A 22,573-nucleotide genomic window follows, 5' to 3' on the forward strand; every position below is an offset into this window, starting at 1 on the left:
CAGTGTGTGTGTGTATTGGGTCTAAAAAACACATCAGGCGCGATCGAGTTAACACACAGCGGTGGCAGGCGCCACCGCGCCTTACTATCCCCGCGTGGTGACCGGTGGCCGGCGGCCGGCGACCGGTGGTGGCCCAAATTCGCGGGCCGTGCGCGCGATGAGAGAGAGAGAGAGAAAGAGAGAGAGAGGGGAGAGATCGTAAGGCGTCAAGACACCACCACCACCACCACCCCAAAAACGATATAGCACCGATACAGCACACCGATGACGTAGGCGCTGCGCCGTGCTGCGAGATGATTTGGCCTGTCGCTACCCCCTCTCCCCCCTGCCATCAACCGCCACCCAAGGCACCACCACCACCACCACCAGCATAGCGCACACGTCGCTTGCTTCAATTGCGATCTACTCTGCTCTGCTCTCTAGCTCTATCTTCCGTGTGTGTGCGAACGCTCCTTCCCAAACACGGCTTTTGCGCCTGGACGAATGACGTGCACTCACCGGGGCACCCCACACCCCACTCAACACCTTCGTTTGTTTGCATTTCGTGTAGCTGCTTTGTTGTAAACCCTTAAAAACAAAAGCAGTAGAAAAAGGGAGCCTCACCGACGTATGGTGAGCTGTTTCGTTTCGATTTCTCACCTTCGCTTCTCACTAGACTAACGCTCAGGCTCATCATCCCTGGCTCATCTCGGGCTCATGTTATCTCATCAATCAAAACAGGCTCGGTGCGTGCGCGCGCGATCGAAAGGAGCACGCTTGGAGGTTTTAAGGTGAGCAGATATTCTAGCGGATGGTCGGTACTTACTTTGCGGGTCTCCCGGACAGGACTTGCAGCATCTTCCTGGCAGCAGGATCGGATCGTCGCAGGTTGGCTTCGGGCACTCGTTCTTGATGTTCCGGCACTGTACCCGCCCGACGACGCGTCGCTTCTTCTGGAACTGTGTGTGAGTGTGTGTACGAGAGGGATCAATTAGTGTGAATGAATATGTGTCTCTTTTCGCTCCAAGTGGGGAACACTTACCGGAACGCATTCGCACATGATGCAGTACATCACGCCGAACGGTGGGCCCAGATCGGCGAACCAGGTCGTATGCAGCTCGCGTATCGTCTTGCCAAACTGACACTCTGTTGTTGTGTGTGTTTGCGGGGGCGCGCCGAGAAGAGAAAGCCCGCCGAAAGCCGAAGAAAAGGAAGAAAAAGAAAAAGAAGAGATGTTAATATGTGAAGGAAATTATGAATCAAAAAACCAGCAGAAAGCAGAAACGAAGAAATCGAATCGCCGCCTACAACTGTATAAGCGCTACAAGATGGCACTGGCGCGCGGGGGCCCGCGCTCGTGCGCTTGTGCGACCCATGCCCGTGCCCGTACCCGTGCCTGCGCCGCTAACGCCCGCATTCACCGCGATACGATATGGCGTGTGCGATCTATGAAAATGAAACCAGAGCTAACGAAGGACCAACACCAACGGAAACGGGAAGGGATGGGTAAGAAGCGGTAGAGGCGGGAGAAGGGGGGAGCGTAGAAGCCAGCAACGCACCCACGCAGCCCCACTCGGTTTCAGGTTGAAGGATTGCGTTGGTTGCTGCTGCTTCGGGGGGTTGCATTAGAAAACGAATAAATAGTGAAAAGCAAAAATGGCAATCAAACAGAAGAAATACACGCAAGAAAGCGCGGGAGAGAGAAAGAGAGGGAGAGAGAGAGAGAGAGAGAGAGAGAGAGAGAGAGAGAGAGAGAGAAAGAGAGAGAGAGAGACTGAAACGGGAGGCCAAGAGAGACAAAGACAGAACGGTTGGAGATAAAATAGCAACAGAACGGCTCAAAAAGAAGAATAAATGATACAAAGAGAGACAGACAGAGAGAGAGGGAAAGAGCAAAAAAAAGTCTAAAGAGGGAGCAGCAAAAGAGTGAGGAAAGGGGAGGGTAACAAAAGGACATAAAATGTAAACACAGCAACAGCAACAGAAACATACACACACCGAGCGAGAGGAGGCCAGTAGACGATAATAATAATAATAATAATAAAAATAATAATAATAATAATAATAATAATAAAAAAACAACAACCGTAAAGCCAACAACCAAACCGACCAAACCGATTAGTTAACAACTGGCGCCACCAATTTGGTCTGGCCCCTCTGAGTGCTGCTGCTGATGCCCCGAAGGTGCTCTGGAGAGGCAGCGCTGAAGAGCTTTTTTGCACTCGGATCGCCACGCCGCTCGACCGGCTCTCTCTCTCTCTCTTTCTCACGCGGTTACTTGTGCGGTGCAATGGTGTGGTGGTCCGGCAGCAAGGGTGGGAGTGAGAAGGGGAGGGGGTGCAGGGGCAGGGGTAGATTGGCTCGCCGGCTTCGCGCGTTCGTGCCCGTTTCGCTTTACACGCGCTGGTACGCTGATGGGTACGTGTGTGTGTGTGTGTGTGTGTGTGTACGTTGGTGCGTGCGCGTGTGTGGTACAGCAACGGCGTCGGCGGCGGCGGCGGCGGTGGCGGTGCGAAAGAGGCTTTTAAAAAGGAGTTTATGACGCGCGGGTTGTATAACTGGATTTTTTGGACCTCCCGCCACCCCCTTCTCCCCCTCCCCCCTCCCCCAGGCCTCCTCTCTTCTCGGTCTTTGCCTTCTCTTCCTTCTTCTAGCTAGATCTCGGATTCGACTGCGCCGACGCTGCCCGATTGCTTGTGAGCAGTGAGCCAAGAGGAACAGAGCTTTACTTCCGGCTGTCGACCGTTTGTCATCATCGCAGACGGGTGTGTGTATGTGTGTTTGTGTGTAAGTATGTAAGTTTGCTAAAGGACGGCTTATGTGTATAACCGTGCGCGGATTGAACGGTTTAGTTCTCCTACGACAACCTGGTGATACTACCACAACCCCTCCGTTAGAGATAAGGAACGGAAGTTCATGTGGTAGGGGAGGGGACAAGTCCAAGTCGCGGGACGCTTCTCATCCGGTGGACGACGGACGGACGGTGCGATGCGTTATGCAAGAGCAAAAAACACCCAAAAAAAACTCAGCTGTCGAGAATAGCTAAAAATGCTCTCCGCATCCACCGAGAACGGCCCGGAAAAGACGCCCCACCACCCACCCCCTCCTCCCGCAGCGGATCCGCCGGTTGTTTTTCACCAGTTACACACACACACACACACACACGCGAAATCTCTGACAGACAGACAGCATACATAGAGGCAGCAGTGTACTGCATCCCGTCGTCGCTCCTGCTAACCTCCCCCTACCCCCGTCCCCTCCCGGGAATGATGATGTAACTCCCCCCCTCCCCCCGCCACGATGTTAGGAGGGCCACCCCTTTTCAAGGGAGGGGGCGGAGGGGGTGTTGCGTTTCAGCATTCGCGGAGGTAAGTAGATGAATGGTTTTCAATTTCAGCTTCCGGTACGCGTGTGTGTGTGTGTGTGTTTTTTTTTTGTCCTCCCCTCTCCCTCTCTCTCTTCTGTCGCCCTCTTCGCCTTCATACGCAACGATCTTGCCGCGTTGCCGCCGACGCCGACGCGCGGATCGGATCGCTGCTCACGGGGAGTGTCAGAGATCAAGGTCAATGGCGAAGTCGCGTGACGCAGCAGCAGCCGCAAAACAGCAGCCACTGGGGTAGGTCTCACACTTTGGCTGCCCTCCCTCCTCCTCCGCCAACCTCCCTAACAAGAAGGGTCCAAAATTGTACACACACACACACACACACACACACACAGACAAGCGCGCACGATTGTGAGTTGCGTCGGTGGCGCCAAAGGTGTGCCCGCGCTCGTGCGCCGCCATCTGACAAGTTCTAGAGGCGCTGATGTGCTGCTGCTGTTGCTGCTCCTTCGGTCTCTCATCACTCTCTCTCTCTCTCTCTCTCTCTCTCTCTCTCTCTCTCTCTCTCTGCCTGCGCTTAGCAACCTCCACCCATCCATCCTCATACAAATTTTTGAGCAAAAAAACGAAAAAACGGTTTGATGGATGACGAGGAGGACGAGAGCAAGTAGGGGATGACCAACGGAAGGGGGGGGGGGGGGGGGGGTTGCAACAACGGGGGGGCGGCAAAGCCGTAGACGTAAGCGCGACGACGTACGACAACTGGCGACAGGCGTCACAGCCCGGCCCGGCTCGGCCGGAGAAGGTAGCGGTTAGGCTGTTAGGCAGAGGTGGACACACACACACACACACACAGCCGGACAGATCGGATACCACCCTTAGCTGAATGCGTCCTTTGCGTTTTCTCAAGTTTCTCACTTCCATGATTCACCACCAACTGGCCAGCGAGCCAGCCAGCTCGAGCTCTCGCCAATGCTCGCTGCTTCATTCATCAGAAACCATCCACCAGCACCCCCACCCCCATCCCCCTCCCTCATCCGAATCTGTCATCGCAGACAGAGCGCAAGAGCGAGCGCGCTAGATGACGACGTCGACGACGACGACGACGGCGACGACGGCGAGACATTCCTTCACACACCACGGGGCCCCCCTCCGCCACCATCGCACCCCTCCATCCTACCCCCTTGCCATTGCCTCTTCGCGAACAATGACTCCCGGGAGAGGTGAGTGTGCGAGTAAATCACCGCGCGAGGCACCAACCAAACCCCCGGGCACCATCTGGGGCCGTAGTTACATTACACCCCCACCCCCCCGTCACTCCTGCTGCCCATTCCACCTTCCCTCCCCTCGATTCCCTCGCTCAATCGCGTTGCCAATTGCCAGCCAGTTGAACCAATTCAAACTTCTAATCGACGCCAAGAACGCCATAAGCTCTCCAGGCCTCTTGGCTCCAGCAAGTCTCAAGTGGCAGCAGCAGCAGCGATCGATCGAACAACCGCCACCATCTGACCTGGGCACACACACACACACTCTTTCGTATTGCGGGTCTCTCTATCTCTCTCTCTTTCTCTCTCGCGCGCTCTCTTTTCTCTAGATCTAGATCTCTGCGTCTCTAGATGCTGACGAGATCGAGGGTGCTGCTCGATGGCTCGTCGATGTCCAAGACAAGAGCCGAGACCGTGAGCTGTGAGCTGAGCTGAGATGCTGAGTCAGCAATCGAGCGCGGGATCACGCGGCATCATTAGACACAATTGGGGGTGCAACGATGTGTGTGTGTGTGTGTGTGTGTGTGTGTGGGAAGGAGAAGGCATGCAGCCGTCGTTTAATTAATTGATTCCATAGCGCATTTCGCATGAGCATCCACCTTCCACCCCCCACCCCCAAACACCAACCCTTCTTCTTTCGGCTTTTGGGCCCGAGATCGGGCAAAACGGGCGGGCGGTCGGGCGCTACGCCTACGAGACACCCCCGGTGGGCCATTCCTGGAGCTTGGACACAGCAGCAGCAGCAGCAACAGCATCTTCTTCTTCCTCTTTCTTTTTTTTTTTTGGGGGGCTTTTTTTGGCTCAATAAATGGGGGGATGAACTCATCCAGGGGCCACACACACACACACATACTAGCCGCCGAAGAACGAAATTTTGGAGAAAACTTTTGGGCACTGCAATCGACGCAAGAGTAGAGGTAGGGGGTGCAATAGTAGCAGAAGCAGCAGCAGCACCACCACCACCATTACCCACCATATCCGTCGTTGGATGATCACCATCATCATGATCTTCATCGGCGCTCCAAGTAGTTGTTTTTTTTCGTCCTAAATCAACGTTTGACGTTGGCACGCGCGCGCTCCAATTCGCGGGGCAGGGTGGCCCGGGTGTTAATGGCCGAATAATCGGCCGAAACCACCACCACCATCCCCCTGCCCCGCCCTCCTTCTTCAAATGATCATCCCTCATCTGCTCGTAAGGCGTGTGTCGCAGCAGCAGCAGCAGCAGCAGCAAGGGAATGAAACGCGCGGTCGCCGCCCCATCTGTCTTCCTGGCGCCCTGCCCTGCACCACCTCCCTCGCTGCATCATAAAACTACCCCCAACCCCCCCCCCCCCCCCCCCGTTTTCCCTGGATTCTCGGTGGAAGTTGCAGGCGGATGAAGGTCGAACACGGTCGACCGCATCACCGAAGAGACGAGGAAGACGCCCACTCAGCCACCCACCCGCACCCGCACACACACACACACACCTGACGGTCGTATATCATGCCACCCCTTTTTTGTCTCCTTCTCCTCTTCGATCTTTTTCGGCGAACAATTCCACAATCCTATGTGGCACACACTCATCCATCAGAATATATATACACACACACGCGCGTACTCTCCTCCCCCTCCCCCTTCTCCCTCTCTTCTGCTATTCCTCGGTTCGCTAATTAGATGGCGAAATGATGGTGGGTTCGAGATCGAGCGACGGTCAGCGATTTTGATGGCAACCAATGACCCCCTTCTTTTTGGTGGTGGAGAGGAAGGCAGGGAAGGGGGGAAGGGGGTAATGGAATGGAATGGGGAGTATGCACACAGTATGCACCACGCGCCGTCCCCGTCGCATCGTCTGCATCGCTGGAAGAGTAACACCAGTTCCAGGTGTTCCAGGGGGAGTGGAGAAAGGGTTGAAGGACCGCGGGATAGGGTGCTCCAAAGGAACGTAAACGAGCAGCGTTTGCGCCGCCAGCATGTCTGGCATTGCACCGATCCATCAAAGCAGCGCTTCCGGTGGTGGTGGGCCCTGATTCGATCACCCCCTCCCCTTCCCTTGTAGTCAAGGGTGGGAAGGGAGGGGTGCGAGTGTTGTATGATGATATCGACCGCGGCCACGCCGCCGCCGGCCGGCAAACATCACAGACAGGCATCTCAGACCAAACATTATGCCTATCAGAACCGTCAACCCCTGTTTTCCATCCCTCTGCTACCCTCCCTTGGCCGAAATCGACCGCTTGGACGAGACGAGACGAGATTACAATATTTGGATGGGACACACCACACCACACCTCGGTAAATGGTGTGTGTAGTGGCGGTGCTTGAGAACCCTTTGCCCCGTATTTCCTCCCCCCCCCCCTTACACCCCTCTTCCCTTCTTCATCTTTTTTCTTTACCAGCGGCACCAGCGGTAGAAAGAAGAACGAGAAGAGAAAGAAGTGTTGGGATGCCGGTCCATCATAAATCAAGACTTTCTCCTGCCGGTCCTCCGGCCAATCGGAAGGAGAGAGAGAGAGAGAGAGAGAGAGAGAGAGAGAGAGAGAGAAAAAAAAGAAAAAAAGAGAGCGAGGAAGGAGGGAGGGAGGTCGTTGACAGTTCGGTAAACATCATCGCGCCATCGCTCTGTTTACGTTTCGGGCAATCAACCGCCCGAGACCACCGCCCGGCGAGGACCGCCCGTCCATCCCCCCTTCCCATCCCCCTCTCAAAAAAGGAGGAAGCACCGGGAATTGCCGTGCGTGTGTGTGTGTGGGGCGTCTGGCGTCTGGGCCGTCGGCCAGCTAGGAACTCCCAGAGACACACTGTCTGGCTCGCTACGCAGGTAAGGGGTAGGGGGACAATTAGTAGACAGGGAGGAAGGAGGAGGAGCAATAAAGGAGGAAGGTAAAGGAAGGTGGAAGTTCTTCTGGAGGCGTTCTCGGAGTTCTCGCGGCGACGACCGGATCGATCGTGATCGAGAGCCAGGGAGCTTATTTCTCTCTCTCTGTGTATGTAAGTGTGTGTGTGTGAGAGGAAGAGAGAGAGAACGGTACCGAAATGGGGCCAGGATATGCATATGTCTTCGGTTCCTCTGAAGTACTAGCTGAGGCCTCTGGAGAAAATGCACCCCCTTCCCCTAACAATCCGCGCACCCCCATCCCGGGAGGGAGTTGATCAAATCGAGCGCTGGTGAAATATTGGAAACCGGCCAGCTCCATGATCCAGAGGCTGCTGCTCACTCGAAACGGTCTCTCTCTCTCTCTCTCTCTCTCTCTCTCTCTCTCTCTCTCTCTCTCTCTCCCTTTCTCACTGGTGCTAAAAGGGCGACACAGAACCGATTATTCCGCATCATTCCGTGCGACCAATACCCACAACAACAACAACAACCCAAGCCGAGAACCGAGACCAGCACCGCCGCCGGGCACGGCACGGCGCGAGAAAAAAGAGAATCCCCCCTCCACACCCCAACCCCCCCCCCCCCTCCCCTTCTCTACGCTACGCAGAACGTGCAACAATGCGTGTGAAAAGCCGAAAGATGCGCGGACTGCGCGGCGTGCGCGAGACCGACCGACCGGCCGACCGAACGAACGAACGAACGATCGTGTGGTATGCAGTAGAACCACTTTCCTGTAAGTACACCCCTCCCTCCCCGCGCCCTGATGAAGATGATGATGAGCCACAAGCTGCTGCTGCTGCTGCTGCCGCCTGAGCTGCATACTGAAGAGTGCGCAAAACGCAAACCGCATTGCGTGCATGCGTCTGTATGCGTGTGTGTGTGTGTGTTTGGATGCGTATAATGACGGTTTCATGTTCTTGCGCCCTCACTCACTCACTCAGTCACGGCGAAGGGGGGCAGCAGAAGAACAGGACACGTCTCCGGGCACACCGATAAGCGACAAGAAAGATCGATTAAGCACCGGACGCACACACGCACATACACGTTGATGCCACACCGTAAGGAGAGGGAGCACAGGACAGCACAAAACACAACCTGGAGTAAGTAGTCCTGGAGGCCGCCTTCTTGGCGATGGATGCTGCAACAGCAAGAGAGAGAGAGAGCGAAAGAGAGAGAGAAGGCGCACCTGCACCACTTGCACTGCATCCCCCCTTCCCCCTTCCTCCCCTTCTGTGAACTATTCCGCGACGCAAAAATAGCTCCTCCACACACACACACATACACGCAGCGTGAGCGCGAAGCGAAGTATGAATGGAACGAGCGCCTGGCCGGCCGCCGGAAGGCTGATGCGGAACAGCTGATCCCTAGCAGGCTCCTCTCGCATGATATGGTGGCGCCTCATCAACATTAACATCAACGGCAACAACAATTAAAAGCAGTAAACGCAACTGCCGCGTAATAGTGCAATTGTGTGAAAAAGTCCCTAAGCACCTGGACACACACACACATGGGAGGATGCTGATGCGTTGCGGACGTCGTGAAGGGGCGTAAAAGGCTCCCCGAGCGTCATCTTCTACGACGAGGACGATGTCTTGTGCAAAAAAAGCAAACAAAAAATGTAAAAAAATAGAAGAGAGCGAAAAAAAAGGGGAAGGGGGAGGAAAACAAACGGGAGCAGCGGGTAGTACCAGGGGGACGGCGACGGCGAAGGCGAGAGCGCGCGCGTCTCGCGCGGCGACTTCGCCTATAAATAGTCGCGTCACTTACGCGGCGTCTCGGCGCAATACGTGCGCTGGCTCCTTCCACCTACCCCCTTCACCCCTTATCTCTCTCACTCTGTCTCTCTCTTGCTCTCTGTCGCTTGGGGTCTGTTGCTGCATCGCAACCGCAACCGCCACCCACCCACCCTGACCACTTGGTGTAAGGACGAGCCCGGGGGGTGGGCAGGTGAAAAATGGTTTTGTCGTCTGCAAACCCCCTGGGGGGGGGGGGGGTGCGGGGGATGCGGGGGTGTCGGACTACCCTACATACCCCTGCCTGCTACTAGCACACACGCTAGAGCACACAGAAGACAGCCGTGGCTGCAGCGGCTAGGGACGCACGGTATTAGCAACAATCGCACAGCGCTCCCGGTGCGTACACACACACACACACACACACCAGCATACTCCAAAAAGGGTGCGCGCGCGCTCGCGCATCGTCATCGTCCCTTCGTTCTGGAGGTCCGCGCCAGCGCCAGCTTTTATTCCTCGCGTGAGAAACGAGTGGCTGGCTGGCTGGCTGGCTGGTCGACTGAGGGCGGCACATTCCTGAGGGTGGCGGCGGCGCACACTCGACGACAACGACAAGGGGGTCATTGACCTCCCGACCCCGTGCGAAACGTGTACCCGGCGTGTTGATGCGCCGGTGTGTGTGCGCCGAGCTGTCGAGCGAGGTTTTGGGGGTAGGGGGATGAGCGTGTCTGCAACCCTGCACCCCCATTCCTCCCTTTCGCCAATCACTACCCTCGCTAGTGAGATATACAATATCATACATACCGTCATACATCGACTGCCCTGGAATCCCAGGTGTCAGATGCCACCGGCTATGCAACAACAACAACAACAAGTGACAACAACAACAACAAGAGCAACAACTTTCTGGGGTGCGCGCTGACGTCACGATCGCGATCGCGCGTCGCGCGTCGAGTACGTCGAGTGTCCAGTTACCCGGTGGCGGTGCGTTTTCTTGCTGACCCAGGCTCGGGCCCCCTCCCGCTGGCCGTGCGCACTGCGCAGTTACACCTCCCCCCGCCAGCGCACCCCTCACACCCTTCACCATTTGGTCGCAAAAAAAACCCCGAAAAGAGCCACGGGGGAGTGGAGGTGGTTCGAGCAGAGGGAAACACCAATCACCTACCGTATCCGGATGGTGTGATCCGGCTTGCATCCGGTGCACCGAGTTCTCGGAAGCAGCAAGCAGGAAGCCGAAGAGAAAAAGTCCAGGAACAATCACGTACCGGAATAATAATGCCCGGATGAAGGACCTCCTCTGGAGGTCGATCGATCGATCGGTGTGCATCCCTGATCCTTGGCACGCAGGTGTGTGTGTGTGTGGGATGCGTGAGAATGAATTAATTCGGGGGTTTGGCCTGGGTGTCCCGGGGGGGACCATAACAGCTAAGATGCTAACAGTCGTTGGCGGTGTCGTTTTTGTCGCCTTGGTGGCTACTGCTGCACACACACACACACACACACACACACACACACGGGCGTGCGCTCAGGCACACCTGGGGATTGATGAGGTCCCTACCACACACACACACACACACACACAAACACACACCTCTCAAACGTACGCACCCTCTCAATATAGGGGTGCTATTCCTCTACCTTCATTTCTCCTGCACACACACACACACACACACGCGGTATACGGATTTTTGGGAATTCCAGAATGAATCTGTTGCCATCTCGTTCTCGCACGTACGTACGTCTCGGTCAATACGGGGACGACTTCTGTGCGTTTGTGTGTGTGTGTGTGTGTGCGCAGGGTCTGTCTGCCTGTCTGTCTACCTTGTGGCTGAATCACATCTGTGGCTTTGGTGCACCACCCGGGGGCCAGGTAGAGCCCGGGAACCAGGGCCGACAATAGGGCGAAGGGCTCGAGGCTCGAGGCTCGTCCTGTTTTTCCCCGAAGGACTCTAGCGCGCACGGGGGCAGGGCAGAGGAAGGGGAAGGGCAAAAACGTGTCAAAAGTGGGACGGCGCAGTTTGTCTAGAGGTATATGTGCATACCATATATATATAAATGTATACCCCCGGGGACCCCTTGTGGTGCTTATCATGACCTCCTACATCAAACAACTCCTCCGGACCCTTTTTTTTTTTCTTCATGGTAGCGCTCAGCGCTCAACGGCCACGATGACAAATGCGTTCACGGGCAGGCCCCCGGTCCCGGTCCCGGACCCGAAACCCCGGGCCACAGGTATGGAAGGAAGGACACCCGTGCCCACGAACGGCTGACGGCGAACACCTCCTCCAGAGATTCTTTCCTCCTTTTGCTCCCCGGATGCCGCGTGAGGTCGAACACACGCACACACACACATCCGACACACCTCCGGTGGTTGTTTTTTGGCCGGAACAACAGCCGGATTTAGCGCTCTCTCGCTCTCTGTCTCTCTCTCTCCTCTCTCTACAATCGGTGGTATCTATTTCCACGATCGCTCGTTCTTCTCCTTCGCCGCACGCCATGTCTCTCTACCATAGCGGCTTCATATCCCCGTAAGGATCTTCCTAAATCCGTGCTTTGTTTGCAATGCAGTGCAGTGCGCGTTACAGCGTTTGTGTGTGTGTGTGTGTGTGTGTTTTTCGGTTTTAAAGCCGGGCTTTATTCCTCGCACCGTCGCACTTCCGCTCCCTTCCAAAATATGGACACACACACACACACACACACCCCAGGGGACAGGGTGAGGATCTTGTGCCGCAGAAGCAGCAGAAAAAGAGAAGCAAGTAGAGCTATAGCTAGCTAGCTTTACAAACAACACAACACAAACGGGGCAAGACGGGAAAAAGGGAAAAAGGGGACAAGCAAGACGCGTCACGTCCCGTCAACGATCTTCCCGGGAGGTGAGGAAGGTTGCACTAATTACGCATTTACGTGGGCCGCAATGTCCGGTGGTGCCGCACCGCATCGTCCTGGTGTGTTCCGCGTTTGTGTTCCTTCCACTGTATGTTCCATTGATCTTTTCTTCTACTTTTTCTTCGTTTCGCTTGTCCTTTCTCCCTTTTCTTTACTTGCCCTTTGGTTCTTCCTCTACTTCTATTTCTCTCGAGCCAGCTTCTTCTTTTACTTCTTCGTTTGTTTCTTCTTCTTGTAGGTCTGAGAGACTCTGAGAGCACACTGAGCTAGAGGAGAGCGTAATCGTCTAACCTCTCTAGCGATGAAGAGGGAGGGGGATGAGGGTGGAAAACAGCTTAATCAAGCAGAAAGAGCGCTACCTGCGCGAGCATACTGCATACTACTACTGCTACTACTACTACCACTACTACTACTATCACTACTACTACCGCTAGTAATAGTGAGGAGTTCTCGGGGCTACTGGGGGCTCGCCGATCCACACCCGATCGTCTGGGTGCAATATTGTTGCGCGCGCGTCGGGCCTTACCCCTCTCCCTTGCCACTCCCTTGCCTCCCACTATTTGTCTGTCCCCGAGACACACACACACGGATCACACGATCTTCCGCCAGCCAATGGACCTACACAGCCAGGACACGATGACGATGGCACAGGGGGCGAAAATAGATATCTCGTGATCGGCAGCTGACGGCAGCCCGCCAGCCAGCCTGCCAGCCACCCAGCCCGCCAGTCCGATCCCTTTTTAAGCCATCCCGTTAGTACACACCCACGCGAACTAATTTGAGGTAAGGGTTTTTGGGGGGCGGGTGTGTCATTATGCGCACGCACCAAAATCATCCCTCACCCCCTCATTTGGAAGGGTTGTCTGCAGGCGATCAGGTCCTCAGGTCCAGGGTCCAAGGATCTCCACGTCTTCTGCGACGTGAACGGCTACTACTACTACTACTATTACTACTAGTGTACCGGGTCTTTCTGTTAGGGGGTTCATAAAAAGGGGGTGCTGCGTACCTGCGGGCCTGTTGCGGCGTGTTCCTTCGTCCTCGATCAGTAGCGGATGGCGACGGGCGGCCACCGTGCGTGGCCCAGTGCCACCGCCACCACCGATCACCAGCAACAGCAACGTCACCGCCAGTGTCAACCGCCACCACCATCCCACCACGCACACTGCCGGGGCGATATATTTAGCCATTGTTTCTCTGCCCGTCGACGTCGACGTCGTAGTTCACACACACCGGGGGCACACTATCTACTCGATCCTCCGATAGATCTGCTTCTGGCGTGCGTGACTGACCGCTGTGATGGCTGGCTGCTACTTCTTCTCCTTCCTCTTCGTCTGCTACACTGACTTCTTTCACTCGCGCGTCGGGGTCTCCTCCTTCGAATGGGGAGACCGCCGGAGCCACACGCACACACACACAGGGATCTACTCACGGCCGCGTGTCCTTAGTCGCACGGCACAGACACCTCACCTCACCTCACCGAACTCAAACACTGACTAACGCACGCCCTCGCGCACACACACACAAACACGTTCTGATTTGCACGAATCCTTCACTGCAGGAGCCTATAGGCCTTCTCGCGATTGCCTTGCGTTTTTTGCGAGGATCATTGGATTCGCGGCGAACGGCGAACCGCCTTGGCCGTGGCTCGACCACACACGGGTGCAACTACACAGACACACACACACGCACAGCAACCTGGCTTGACACTTGGCACGCACCAGGCAAACCACTTATAGGGAGGTAGTGCTGCAAGTACTGCCTATACACTAGAGTGCGCACTGCGGAGCCACAGGCACAGGCACAGGCAGACCGAGAGAGGTTTTGATTGTTGACGCTTGGCGCTGCTTGCTTGGCTGCGCCTTTTTGCTTGAAGCGGTTGCCTGGCTGGTTGCCGGCCGGTTGATTTGCAGAATCCTGGGACCTTGGGAGAACACCACCACCAGCTCGAGTCCTCGCAAAGGCTGGAACTCTGGTATGGCGGGGCTGCGGGGTCAACTACAAACTCACTCACTGAACTCACTTCTGCACTCAACACAACACAACTCAGTGTCCACCGTGTTTGTTGATGAACTGCTGCTGCCAATACTTGGCTGCTGCTGCTACTGCGGCGGCGGATCTCCTCCAGATTCACCAGGTGTCTCCGGTGTCACGGGAGTTGAAGCACGAAGGCTGCATTGGATATATAAATGGTTGCTTGTGACGCTTCGTTTGCCAGGACTCAACACTCAAATTGCTTTATCGAACTCGAACTCGTTTGGGGGAGGGGGTTTGATCTATTGTTCTGCTCCTCTATACAACACTGCACTGCACGGAAGTCCCTCCGTCTCTGTCTCTCTCTCTCTCTCTTTTTCGCTCACTCTCTTAGACACCTCTGCACTCGGCAACTACTCACGTACGTCTGAACGGTTCTGCGAGGACTGTGCCGTGTCTTATATCGTTTTCGACGTTAATATCGTTTTATGCCTTGAACCCGCCACCGCTGCCACCGCCGGAGGATCTTCTCTCGCTCATCGCACGTCAGCTCCCTCTCTCGCTCTCTCTCTCGAGCTCGCGCGCGTGCCGTGCTCCTCGTGGTGAGCCCTCCTCACGCGGGTCACCTGGGTATATATGGTAATTGCGAGCGGTACCACTCTCGCGCACTCTCCACCGCTTCTATCTCTCTCTTTCTCGCCAATTCGCTCACGCGCCCGCGCGATCTCTCTCGCTCGTCTCGCTCTCTCGCATACTCACGCTCCAATAACACGGTGCGTATCCAATACGTAGCCATCGGCACATACTCACACGCCACAAATCCATACACTGGTAAAGAGAGGATCAGAGAGAGAGAGAGAGAGAGAGAGAGAGAGAGAGAGAGAGAGAGAGAGAGAGAGAGAGAGAGAGAGAGAGAGAGAGAGAGAGAGAGAGAGAGAGAGAGAGAGAGAGAGAGAGAGCGAAACTGAGAGAGAACGAGAGCGGGAGAGAGAGAGAGAGCGCAGGAGCTGCAGAAGGCAATATTTGCGGACTCGCGATCGGCTCGCGAGCGAAGGGAAGCTGCGCTGCGCGAAAAAAAATCGATAGCGATCAAGGATCTCGCGGGCCAGGGATCGGTCCGCAGGTTCGGTCAACACTCGGTTCGGTGGACGACGACGACGACGACGAAGCCTGTGGTGATCCTGCCGGCCGATCGGGCACCCCGATTATCCTCATAGCCACCATCGATCGCACTATCAAAGGATCAATGAGCCCAGGAGCCTGCCTGGTATGGGACAGCCATTGTTATCACCCCTTCATCCCCAATTCAGCCCCCGCCCCCTAGCGTATAGTTCGAGTTCGAGAGATCGCGAGGATGTCGAGGTCCATATAGGTGCATTGAGCAGTGCGTACACCGCGGTACTTACCCTGTGTTGAGCAGCCACCCCCACCCTCGGGGGTTGGTCGGCCACTGTTATGGCGGCGTTCGCGGGCAGGTGATGCCGATGCCGGCCACCGCCACCACCACCAGGGAATGTCCTTGCGTTTCCTGCGCTTCCGAGCCCTGGTCGTCGTTGTTGTCGTTGTTATCGTTGTTGTCGTTGTCGCTGTTGTTGTCGTTGTTGTCGCTGTTGTTGTTGTCGTTGTCCGCTTTCTTCGCTGCCGCCGGCGGATTGTCGGGTGTACCGTAAATTCCTCTTCTTCTGTCGCTGCCGCTAATGCTACTGCACACTGGAGCTGGACTGTGTCTAGCGCTGGTGCCGTCCGGTCGGTCCTGTTACTACTGCTGCTGCTGCTGCTGCTAATCTGGTGAACAACACCACTGTTCGGGAGTCCTCGGATGCGGTCGATTAGATCGTCGTCATGCACTGCTAGCCGACCACTGCTGACTGTGCTGGGTGTTGTTGTTGTTGAGAAAATAAAACAAAAATAAAAAGAAAACAAAAAAGAACAAAAAGAAGAAAAGGGAAGAAACGGGAATGAAATCAATTTAAAGCAATTTTGTGATTTTTGAAGTCGCTCCTGGAATTTCCCCTGGACGTCACCGCAGACGTCATCGCACCATCCTATCCAAAGGGGGATGGGGATGAAGGGATGGGAACGTCACCTCTTCGCGCCATGCGCTGCGTCACAATGCTAGGCAGACCGCCAGCCAGCCGCCCAGACCCACACCAAGGGGAGATGGTCTGATGACCTGACCTGCATCAACACACCCTTCTTCACCCCCCTGCACCTTTTGTTGTAGGCCAGTTATAGTGATCGTCGACCAGGTCCGAACCGTTGACTTCCGCCGGGGCTAGACCTGATCGTGAATCCTCATTCCTTTTCTGCATTCTCTCTCCCTCTCTCTTTGTAGTAGCCACACACACACACATACATACGCTGTCGATGTCGAAAGGGATGGTGGGGGAAGGGGGTGGTTATAACGCACAGACACACGGGGGTTGGAATGAGATTTTTCACACTTTTGACAGTCAGCCTGCGCGGATGTGATGCTGCTGCTGGCGCACGTCGCATTATCGTTGCGCTTTGACATCGCGCTGTCTGTGAGAGCCCCGCTCTGCATTCCACCAGCCGTGTGTGTGTGTAGTGCTGGTGGTGGGGTATGGGGTATGAGGGGGTTGCGTGCACTCGTATTTGATTGATTTGAGCCAGCCCTTTTATCGTCCTCCTTCTACTTCTCCTACTTCTCTTGCTGTTGCTGTCGCTGCTGCTGCTGCTGCTGCTGCTCCATCCCCGGCGTGTGTGTGTGTGTGTGTGCGCGCCAGCGGTGCGCTACATGACATTCTGACTCGCCCGCATTCCACACTGCATCCCTGCCCCCCTTGCCATGCCCTCCCCCCCTGCATTGCCTTCCTAGGTTCGGTTTGGCGTTAGAGATACAGCGCCAAATCGCGCCACGAAGCCGCGCGCGCGCGTGTGTGTGTGTGTGTGTGTGCGTCTGGGGCCGGAGCCGCCACCGCCGTTCGTAGTTCTACCTCGCGACTAGCGCAGAGGCACGACACTTAGTGCGGATGTCGTGCCGTGACGACGGTGATGGCGATGATGATGATGATGATGATGCTACTTGCCGCAATGGTTTCTTCCTGTTCTGGTGGGGTGAGGGCTAGCGGAGGGGAGGGTGAGCACCACCAAAACCACATCAAAAGAATGCGGTGGGGCACGCACCACGAAAGCCTTCCCCCAAAAAAACCTCAACCCCTTTATGAAATGAAGGCAACCAGACGCCAAATGTTGTTTATCTACTTTGCTTCCTTTTTATCCATCAGACCAAAGGCCAGGCCTGGTGGGGGAGGGGGTTACGGGGGGTGTAGGTGCGTGCGTGCGTCCCCCTTAAATGGAGCGAAACCCTCCAAGTAGTATCACTAACGGGGTATGCGTGTGTGTGTGTTTCGGGTTAATAGTAGTAGCAGGCGAAGGCCTCACTCCCCGCGTGCCCGGTTCTCGGCGGTTCGCCGGTCGAACCCCCACCCCCACCCCCACCCCCGCCATGGTAACGGCAATCGTCCTTTCAGTCCTGTCACGGAACACACACACACGCACACACACACAAAGGTCGGAAGGGTCCATGCGTCCATCGGGATTGGCGTGGCAGAGAGAGGGCTGTCGCGCGCTCGCGTTCGCGCTTCTTCGCGTCACCGAAACAACACCTTTTGATTCGCGCTCACACTTCACACCATGGCGCGGCGTCGACCGACGGCGCGACGGTGGTGGCCCCGGTGCTCTACACTCACTCGCTCTCTTTTTGTCTCACACGCACGCACGCACACACACTGTATCTGTCTATCTCGCGCTCTCTCGCTCGCTCGCTCGCTCCTACCGTTGTCGTTGCGTTGCGCTGCTGCTCTGCGCTCCGTGGAGTGCGTCGAGCTCGAAGCGAAAGACGGCGAGACTACGGCCGCTGGCGACTTCTGCTGCTGCGCTGATGACGGCGCACGGGATCGGTGATGGCGACGATGACGATGACGACGACGGCGACGACGGCGACGACCGCCGAGCAGCGGCAGCAGCAGCAGCCAAAGCGCCATAATAGTGGTTTGCAACGTGCGAGATGGCTCTCTGCCGGCCGGTCCGCTCTCTCTCTCTCTCTCTCTCTCTCTCTCGCTCTCGCTCTCGCTCTTGTCTTCACGCTCCTTTTCTCACACTGTCTCGTACGCTCGCGTACAGCGCGCGCTGCACACACTCCAACTGCGGGGGTGCGCGCACACTTAAGATCGAGTGAATTAAGGGAAGGGGTTGAGGGGGTGGGGGTGTGAGGGAAAGGGGAGCTTAAAAGGGACGAAAAACGGGGGGGAGGGTGCCGACGGTGGGCGAAAAGGCACCACCAGCGACAGCAACAACAACAACAGCAACAACACAACAACAACAACAGTAAAAATGGCGAAAAAAGTGGCGGCGCTGATGATGATGATGATGATGATGACGACGCCGCAATCGCGCTGTTCCGTCCGCTGCGCTGCGCTGCGATTGGGGAGATGAGATAGTGTGTTGTGGCGGGCCTCATGTGTATGCGTGTGTGCGTGTGTGTATATGTCTCTGTCTGGTTTGTTGCGAGCGCGCGCGCGTTCGCCACGGCCGCGTTCGCGTTCTCTCTCTCTCTCTCACCCGCTGGTCTCTGCTCTGCTCTGCGCTGCTCGTTGCTCAAAGTTCTGCTGCTGCTGCTGCTGCTACTGTTGCTAGTGTTACTGCTGCTGCTGCTGCTGCTGCACACAACACACAACCGTTCTCGGAGACGGACCGTGCACGCTTGACAAAAAGTGCGCGCCACTGTGTGCAAACCCTCACACACTCTCGCGCTCGCACAAATGGGAAATCGAAGCACCAACCGCCACCGTCGCCTCGCAAGTGCCCTCCACCGGACGAGCGCGAAGCGGCTGAGAGCGGGTGGGGAGCCTATTGCTCACCCCGGCCCCCCCGTTCAGTCGGATCGCACGCAGCAGCAGCAGCAACAGCAGCAACAGCAACAGCAACACAGTGACAGCCGCAGCGCCAGAGTCTCTCGCGCGAGAGCACAAGAACGTTGCGCCGGCTATTGAGCGGTTTTGCGTGAGAGCACCGCTCTCTCTCTCTCTCTCTCTCTCTCTCTCTCTCTCTCTCTCCCTACCCTGCTGCGAGTAAGTGAGTCGAAGTGAGAGAGAATGTGTGAGAGAGAGAGAGAAACAGCGAACGAGCGAACGAGCGAGCGAGCGAGTTCAGAGACACCCTTTTTTTTTGCGCAGCGCAGTGCACGCTCTCGTTCCTGCGAAATCCTACTGCTCCGTGGCACCTACACACACACACACACACACATGCACACACCTGCACACCCTCCACCCGGTTCGATCCGGTCCTCTGGCCCGGTCGCAGCCTCCCCACTAGCGGCAGTGGCGGCGGCAAACACACACGTTCACTTCCGTTCTCTCGCGGTTCCTCCGCCACGCGATCTCGGTCTTGGCGATTGGCGCGCGCGCGCGCGCGCCCGAGATGCAGATGAGCGTAATCGCTGCGAGATCGATCGATCGATTGAGAGAGAGAGAAAGAAAGAGAAGGAGGGTGATCGTTTGCTACCTCGCTGCTCCGTCCGCTGCTTGCTGCCTGCTGCTTTGCATCGATGCAGCAATCCGTGCGGGGGATGATGATGCTGGGGATGAAAACACACCCCCAAGCCTTCGTAAACACACACACACACGCGTGTACGGGTGATCGATCAGACGCTCTGCGCTAGGATCCGTCTGACTGGCTTGACTGGCTGGACTGGCTGGTATCGGTTTTTTTTTTGCTGTAAAGGATGCCCGCCCGCCCCCAAAAGGAAAGGGTACGCACCTGGACGCAGATTGTCGCAAATCATTCGCGCGGCGCTGCGCTCCGAAGCTGGCCTGCCTGGTCTGGCCCCCTTTTGTTTGTTGCCCTGTGCGGCAGTGTCGGCCTGGATTGTCCCTGGATTGCAGACTTTGGCGTCGACTAAACGACGACGACGCGCGATAATAGACTGTTCTTTACAAACACTTGCCAAAAACTGGCCACTACTGACGCGGTGCACTACTACGGACGTACGTACGTACGTGCGTACCACCTACGCACTGTGGGCTCGGCCTCGTCGTGGGGCGCTTGGCCAAAAGGGGTTTTGGCCGGTTTGTCGCTCCTCTCCTTGCGATATTGCGATATTGTGTTTGCGTTTTCGTTTCGTTTTCGTTTCGTTTTCGTTTCGTTTTGTCTCTTTGAGTGTTTTGTTGGTCGCCTGGCACCCCCCTCCTCTCCGGGTATTATGGCCGTATATGTTCTTCTTCTTCTTCTTCTTCTTCTTCTTCTTCTTCTTTTTCTTCTTCTTTTTCTTCTTCTCTTTCGGTCACGTTGAAGTTGATGCGCCGTTCGACGACGACACAAAACCGTAACCTAACACCGGGGCAGCCGGCGTGGGGGAGGGGAGGAGGAGGAGAAAAGATTGAGGTTAGAACCGGCTGCTCCTGCAGCAGCCAAAGCAGGCTGCCCTGCTCTTCCTCCTCTACCTAACCGCAACACACAGCCACACAGCAAGCGTGAACTGTTGTTGTTGGTGGTGATACAAAAGGGAGGGGGAGAAGTAGTGTTAGGGGGAGGGGGACGCCAGAGGCGGACTCTACTCTATTCCCCATTCAATTTCAACGTTCGAGCACTCATCGATCGACCGATCGGATCGTCAATTGAGCGTAACTAGTCGTGCGCTTCCGCCGCCATCCGGGGGGCTACGAAGAGGGGAGGGGAGGGGGAGTGAGTATTGGGACGGCTCCAGGCCTCCTGGCAACACGTCCTGACCTAACACTGGGCACACTTTCGCACTCGCTGACAGCTTGCTTGCTGGGTTGCTCAGCGCACTTTGCACTCTCCCTTGCGATCATCAGCGAGCGAAGAAGACAGGTAGAGACGGGGGGTGGGGGAGGGGGATGGGGTGAGGCAGACAGTGCGACAGTGTCTAGTGTGTATGTGATCCACAGTAGGACCCACTTGGAAGGGGTTCTCTCTGGCCGATCGACGAAGACGATCGACTCTCTCTCTCTCTCTCTGTGGGGTTTTTGTGGGTGGATTTTGGGTCCCAAACCCTTCCCCTTCACTTCACGCACCTCTTCTCCCACCCCCTCTCGAATGCACACACACACACACACACACACACATGCACACTAAGCCCCCCAGATGGTGTCCAGGCCCAGGGGAGCAAAATCAATATTCATCAAACAATTGAACATTCGCCCTTCGCGGATGGGGTCATTGTCCGGGACACCAGTAAATAGAAGAGGAGGAGGGGTGGGGGTAAATGTGCTTAATGGATGGATTAATGGATCAACCCGGATATCCGGTTATCCGTTCCTGCGAATGACATTCTCAGACCTGATTTTTCACACGCACGAAACGCGCAGACAAAAGAAAAACCCAGCACACACAGACACACACACTCTCCCGACACAATTGCGTTGCGCACGGTTCTGCCGGACGGTAGCTACTGACCGCGCGTGGCGAACGGTGTGGACGGTTCGGTCGGTCCGTCCGTCGGTCGGTCGGTCGGTCGGTCGGTCGGTCGGTCGGTCGGTGGCGCCGATCCGTGCGATCTTGGATGATCGCGAACTCCGCGGTCGACCAACCGACCGACCGAAAACACACCGAAAAGACCAAAGACCGGGCACGAGGTCATGTCTACACACCGCACCGCACGCACTCTGCCTCTATCCACCGATTCTGTATCAGTAGTATCTTCATTCTCCCCCGCACCCCCAACCCTCCAACCCCCAACCCCCAGCTCCACTCATTCCTTTCCTTCCGTTCCGCTCGGGGTCATCTTGCTCGCTCTGTTACTCTCTTTCATCATCATCTTTCTCTCTCTCTCTCTCTCTCTCTCTCTCTCTCTCTCTCTCTCTCTCTCTCTCTCTCTCTCTCTGTTTCGCCCCTGATGCTGATGACCACTAGCATGCTGGCGCGCGCTCGCGTGTGTGTGTACATGAGTGTCAGATACTACAGTAGATGACACTTTTGGCAAAGCACGTCTCTATCATCCCTTCCCTAACGAGGGTAGGGGGTGGTGCTGAGCAAGACAACATTTATTTTCATTTTTGATGATCGCACGACACACACTACCCCACACTGTGTGTGTGTGTGTTTAAGGACGGGGGGGTGGGGGAAGGGAAAACCGTTTCTCACCCCCAAACTCTTTCATCCCCCCTGCGAGACACCCCCCGATACCGTCAGCGTTGGTCCGTTGGTGGGGCTTGGTGTCGTTACGCTGTGTAGTAACAGAGGCACCGATTGGACCGAAGGCGGAATGGGGAAGCGGAAATAGATGCGAGGGGTGCCGCGAGTGGCGCATCCACAGGTCGTGCAAGAAGAAGAAGAAGAAGAAGTCTCACTGGTCACTGGTTATCAGCATCAACGCTTTACGTTAACCGAACTGTCAGTCAGTCAGCCGGTCTACTAATGGGTAGACCGAGCATCCCCCCACACCCCCACCCCTTCTCCCCATCCCCCAACCGGGTATGGCGCAAACCCGGTCGCCGGAATCGCATTCCGTGATCGCATTCCGTGATCGCATTCCGGGGTAACCGATCGCCGGGAGGATCGCCGGGAAATCCTGCAATAAAGGTCGAT

The 22,573-nt window shown here is 56.1% G+C and overlaps 1 protein-coding gene across 6 annotated transcripts in view; it reads right to left on the reverse strand.

Annotated features, from left to right (window-relative positions):
- The window catches only part of LOC125954910 (dorsal-ventral patterning protein Sog), a 29,788-nt gene extending 8,363 nt beyond the window's left edge, over nt 1-21,425 (reverse strand). The window contains exons 1-6 of one of the 6 annotated variants that reach the window (XM_049685586.1): nt 21,326-21,425; nt 19,787-20,356; nt 15,412-15,873; nt 13,041-14,203; nt 1,022-1,125; nt 806-938 (exon numbers count right to left, since the gene is read on the reverse strand). In XM_049685586.1, coding sequence (XP_049541543.1) covers nt 806-938; nt 1,022-1,125; nt 13,041-13,221 — 418 coding nt within the window. In that variant the 5' untranslated portion in view covers nt 13,222-14,203; nt 15,412-15,873; nt 19,787-20,356; nt 21,326-21,425. Of the gene's footprint in view, nt 1-805; nt 939-1,021; nt 1,126-13,040; nt 14,204-15,411; nt 15,879-16,091; nt 16,145-17,718; nt 18,203-18,589; nt 18,767-19,786; nt 20,357-21,325 lie in introns of those variants that run through there. The other 5 variants (XM_049685603.1, XM_049685595.1, XM_049685612.1 and 2 more) reach the window with 5 other exon arrangements.
- Nucleotides 21,426-22,573: the final 1,148 nt, after the last annotated feature.

This window comes from Anopheles darlingi, chromosome X (genome assembly GCF_943734745.1).
Source record: "Anopheles darlingi chromosome X, idAnoDarlMG_H_01, whole genome shotgun sequence".
NCBI lineage: Eukaryota > Metazoa > Arthropoda > Insecta > Diptera > Culicidae > Anopheles > Anopheles darlingi.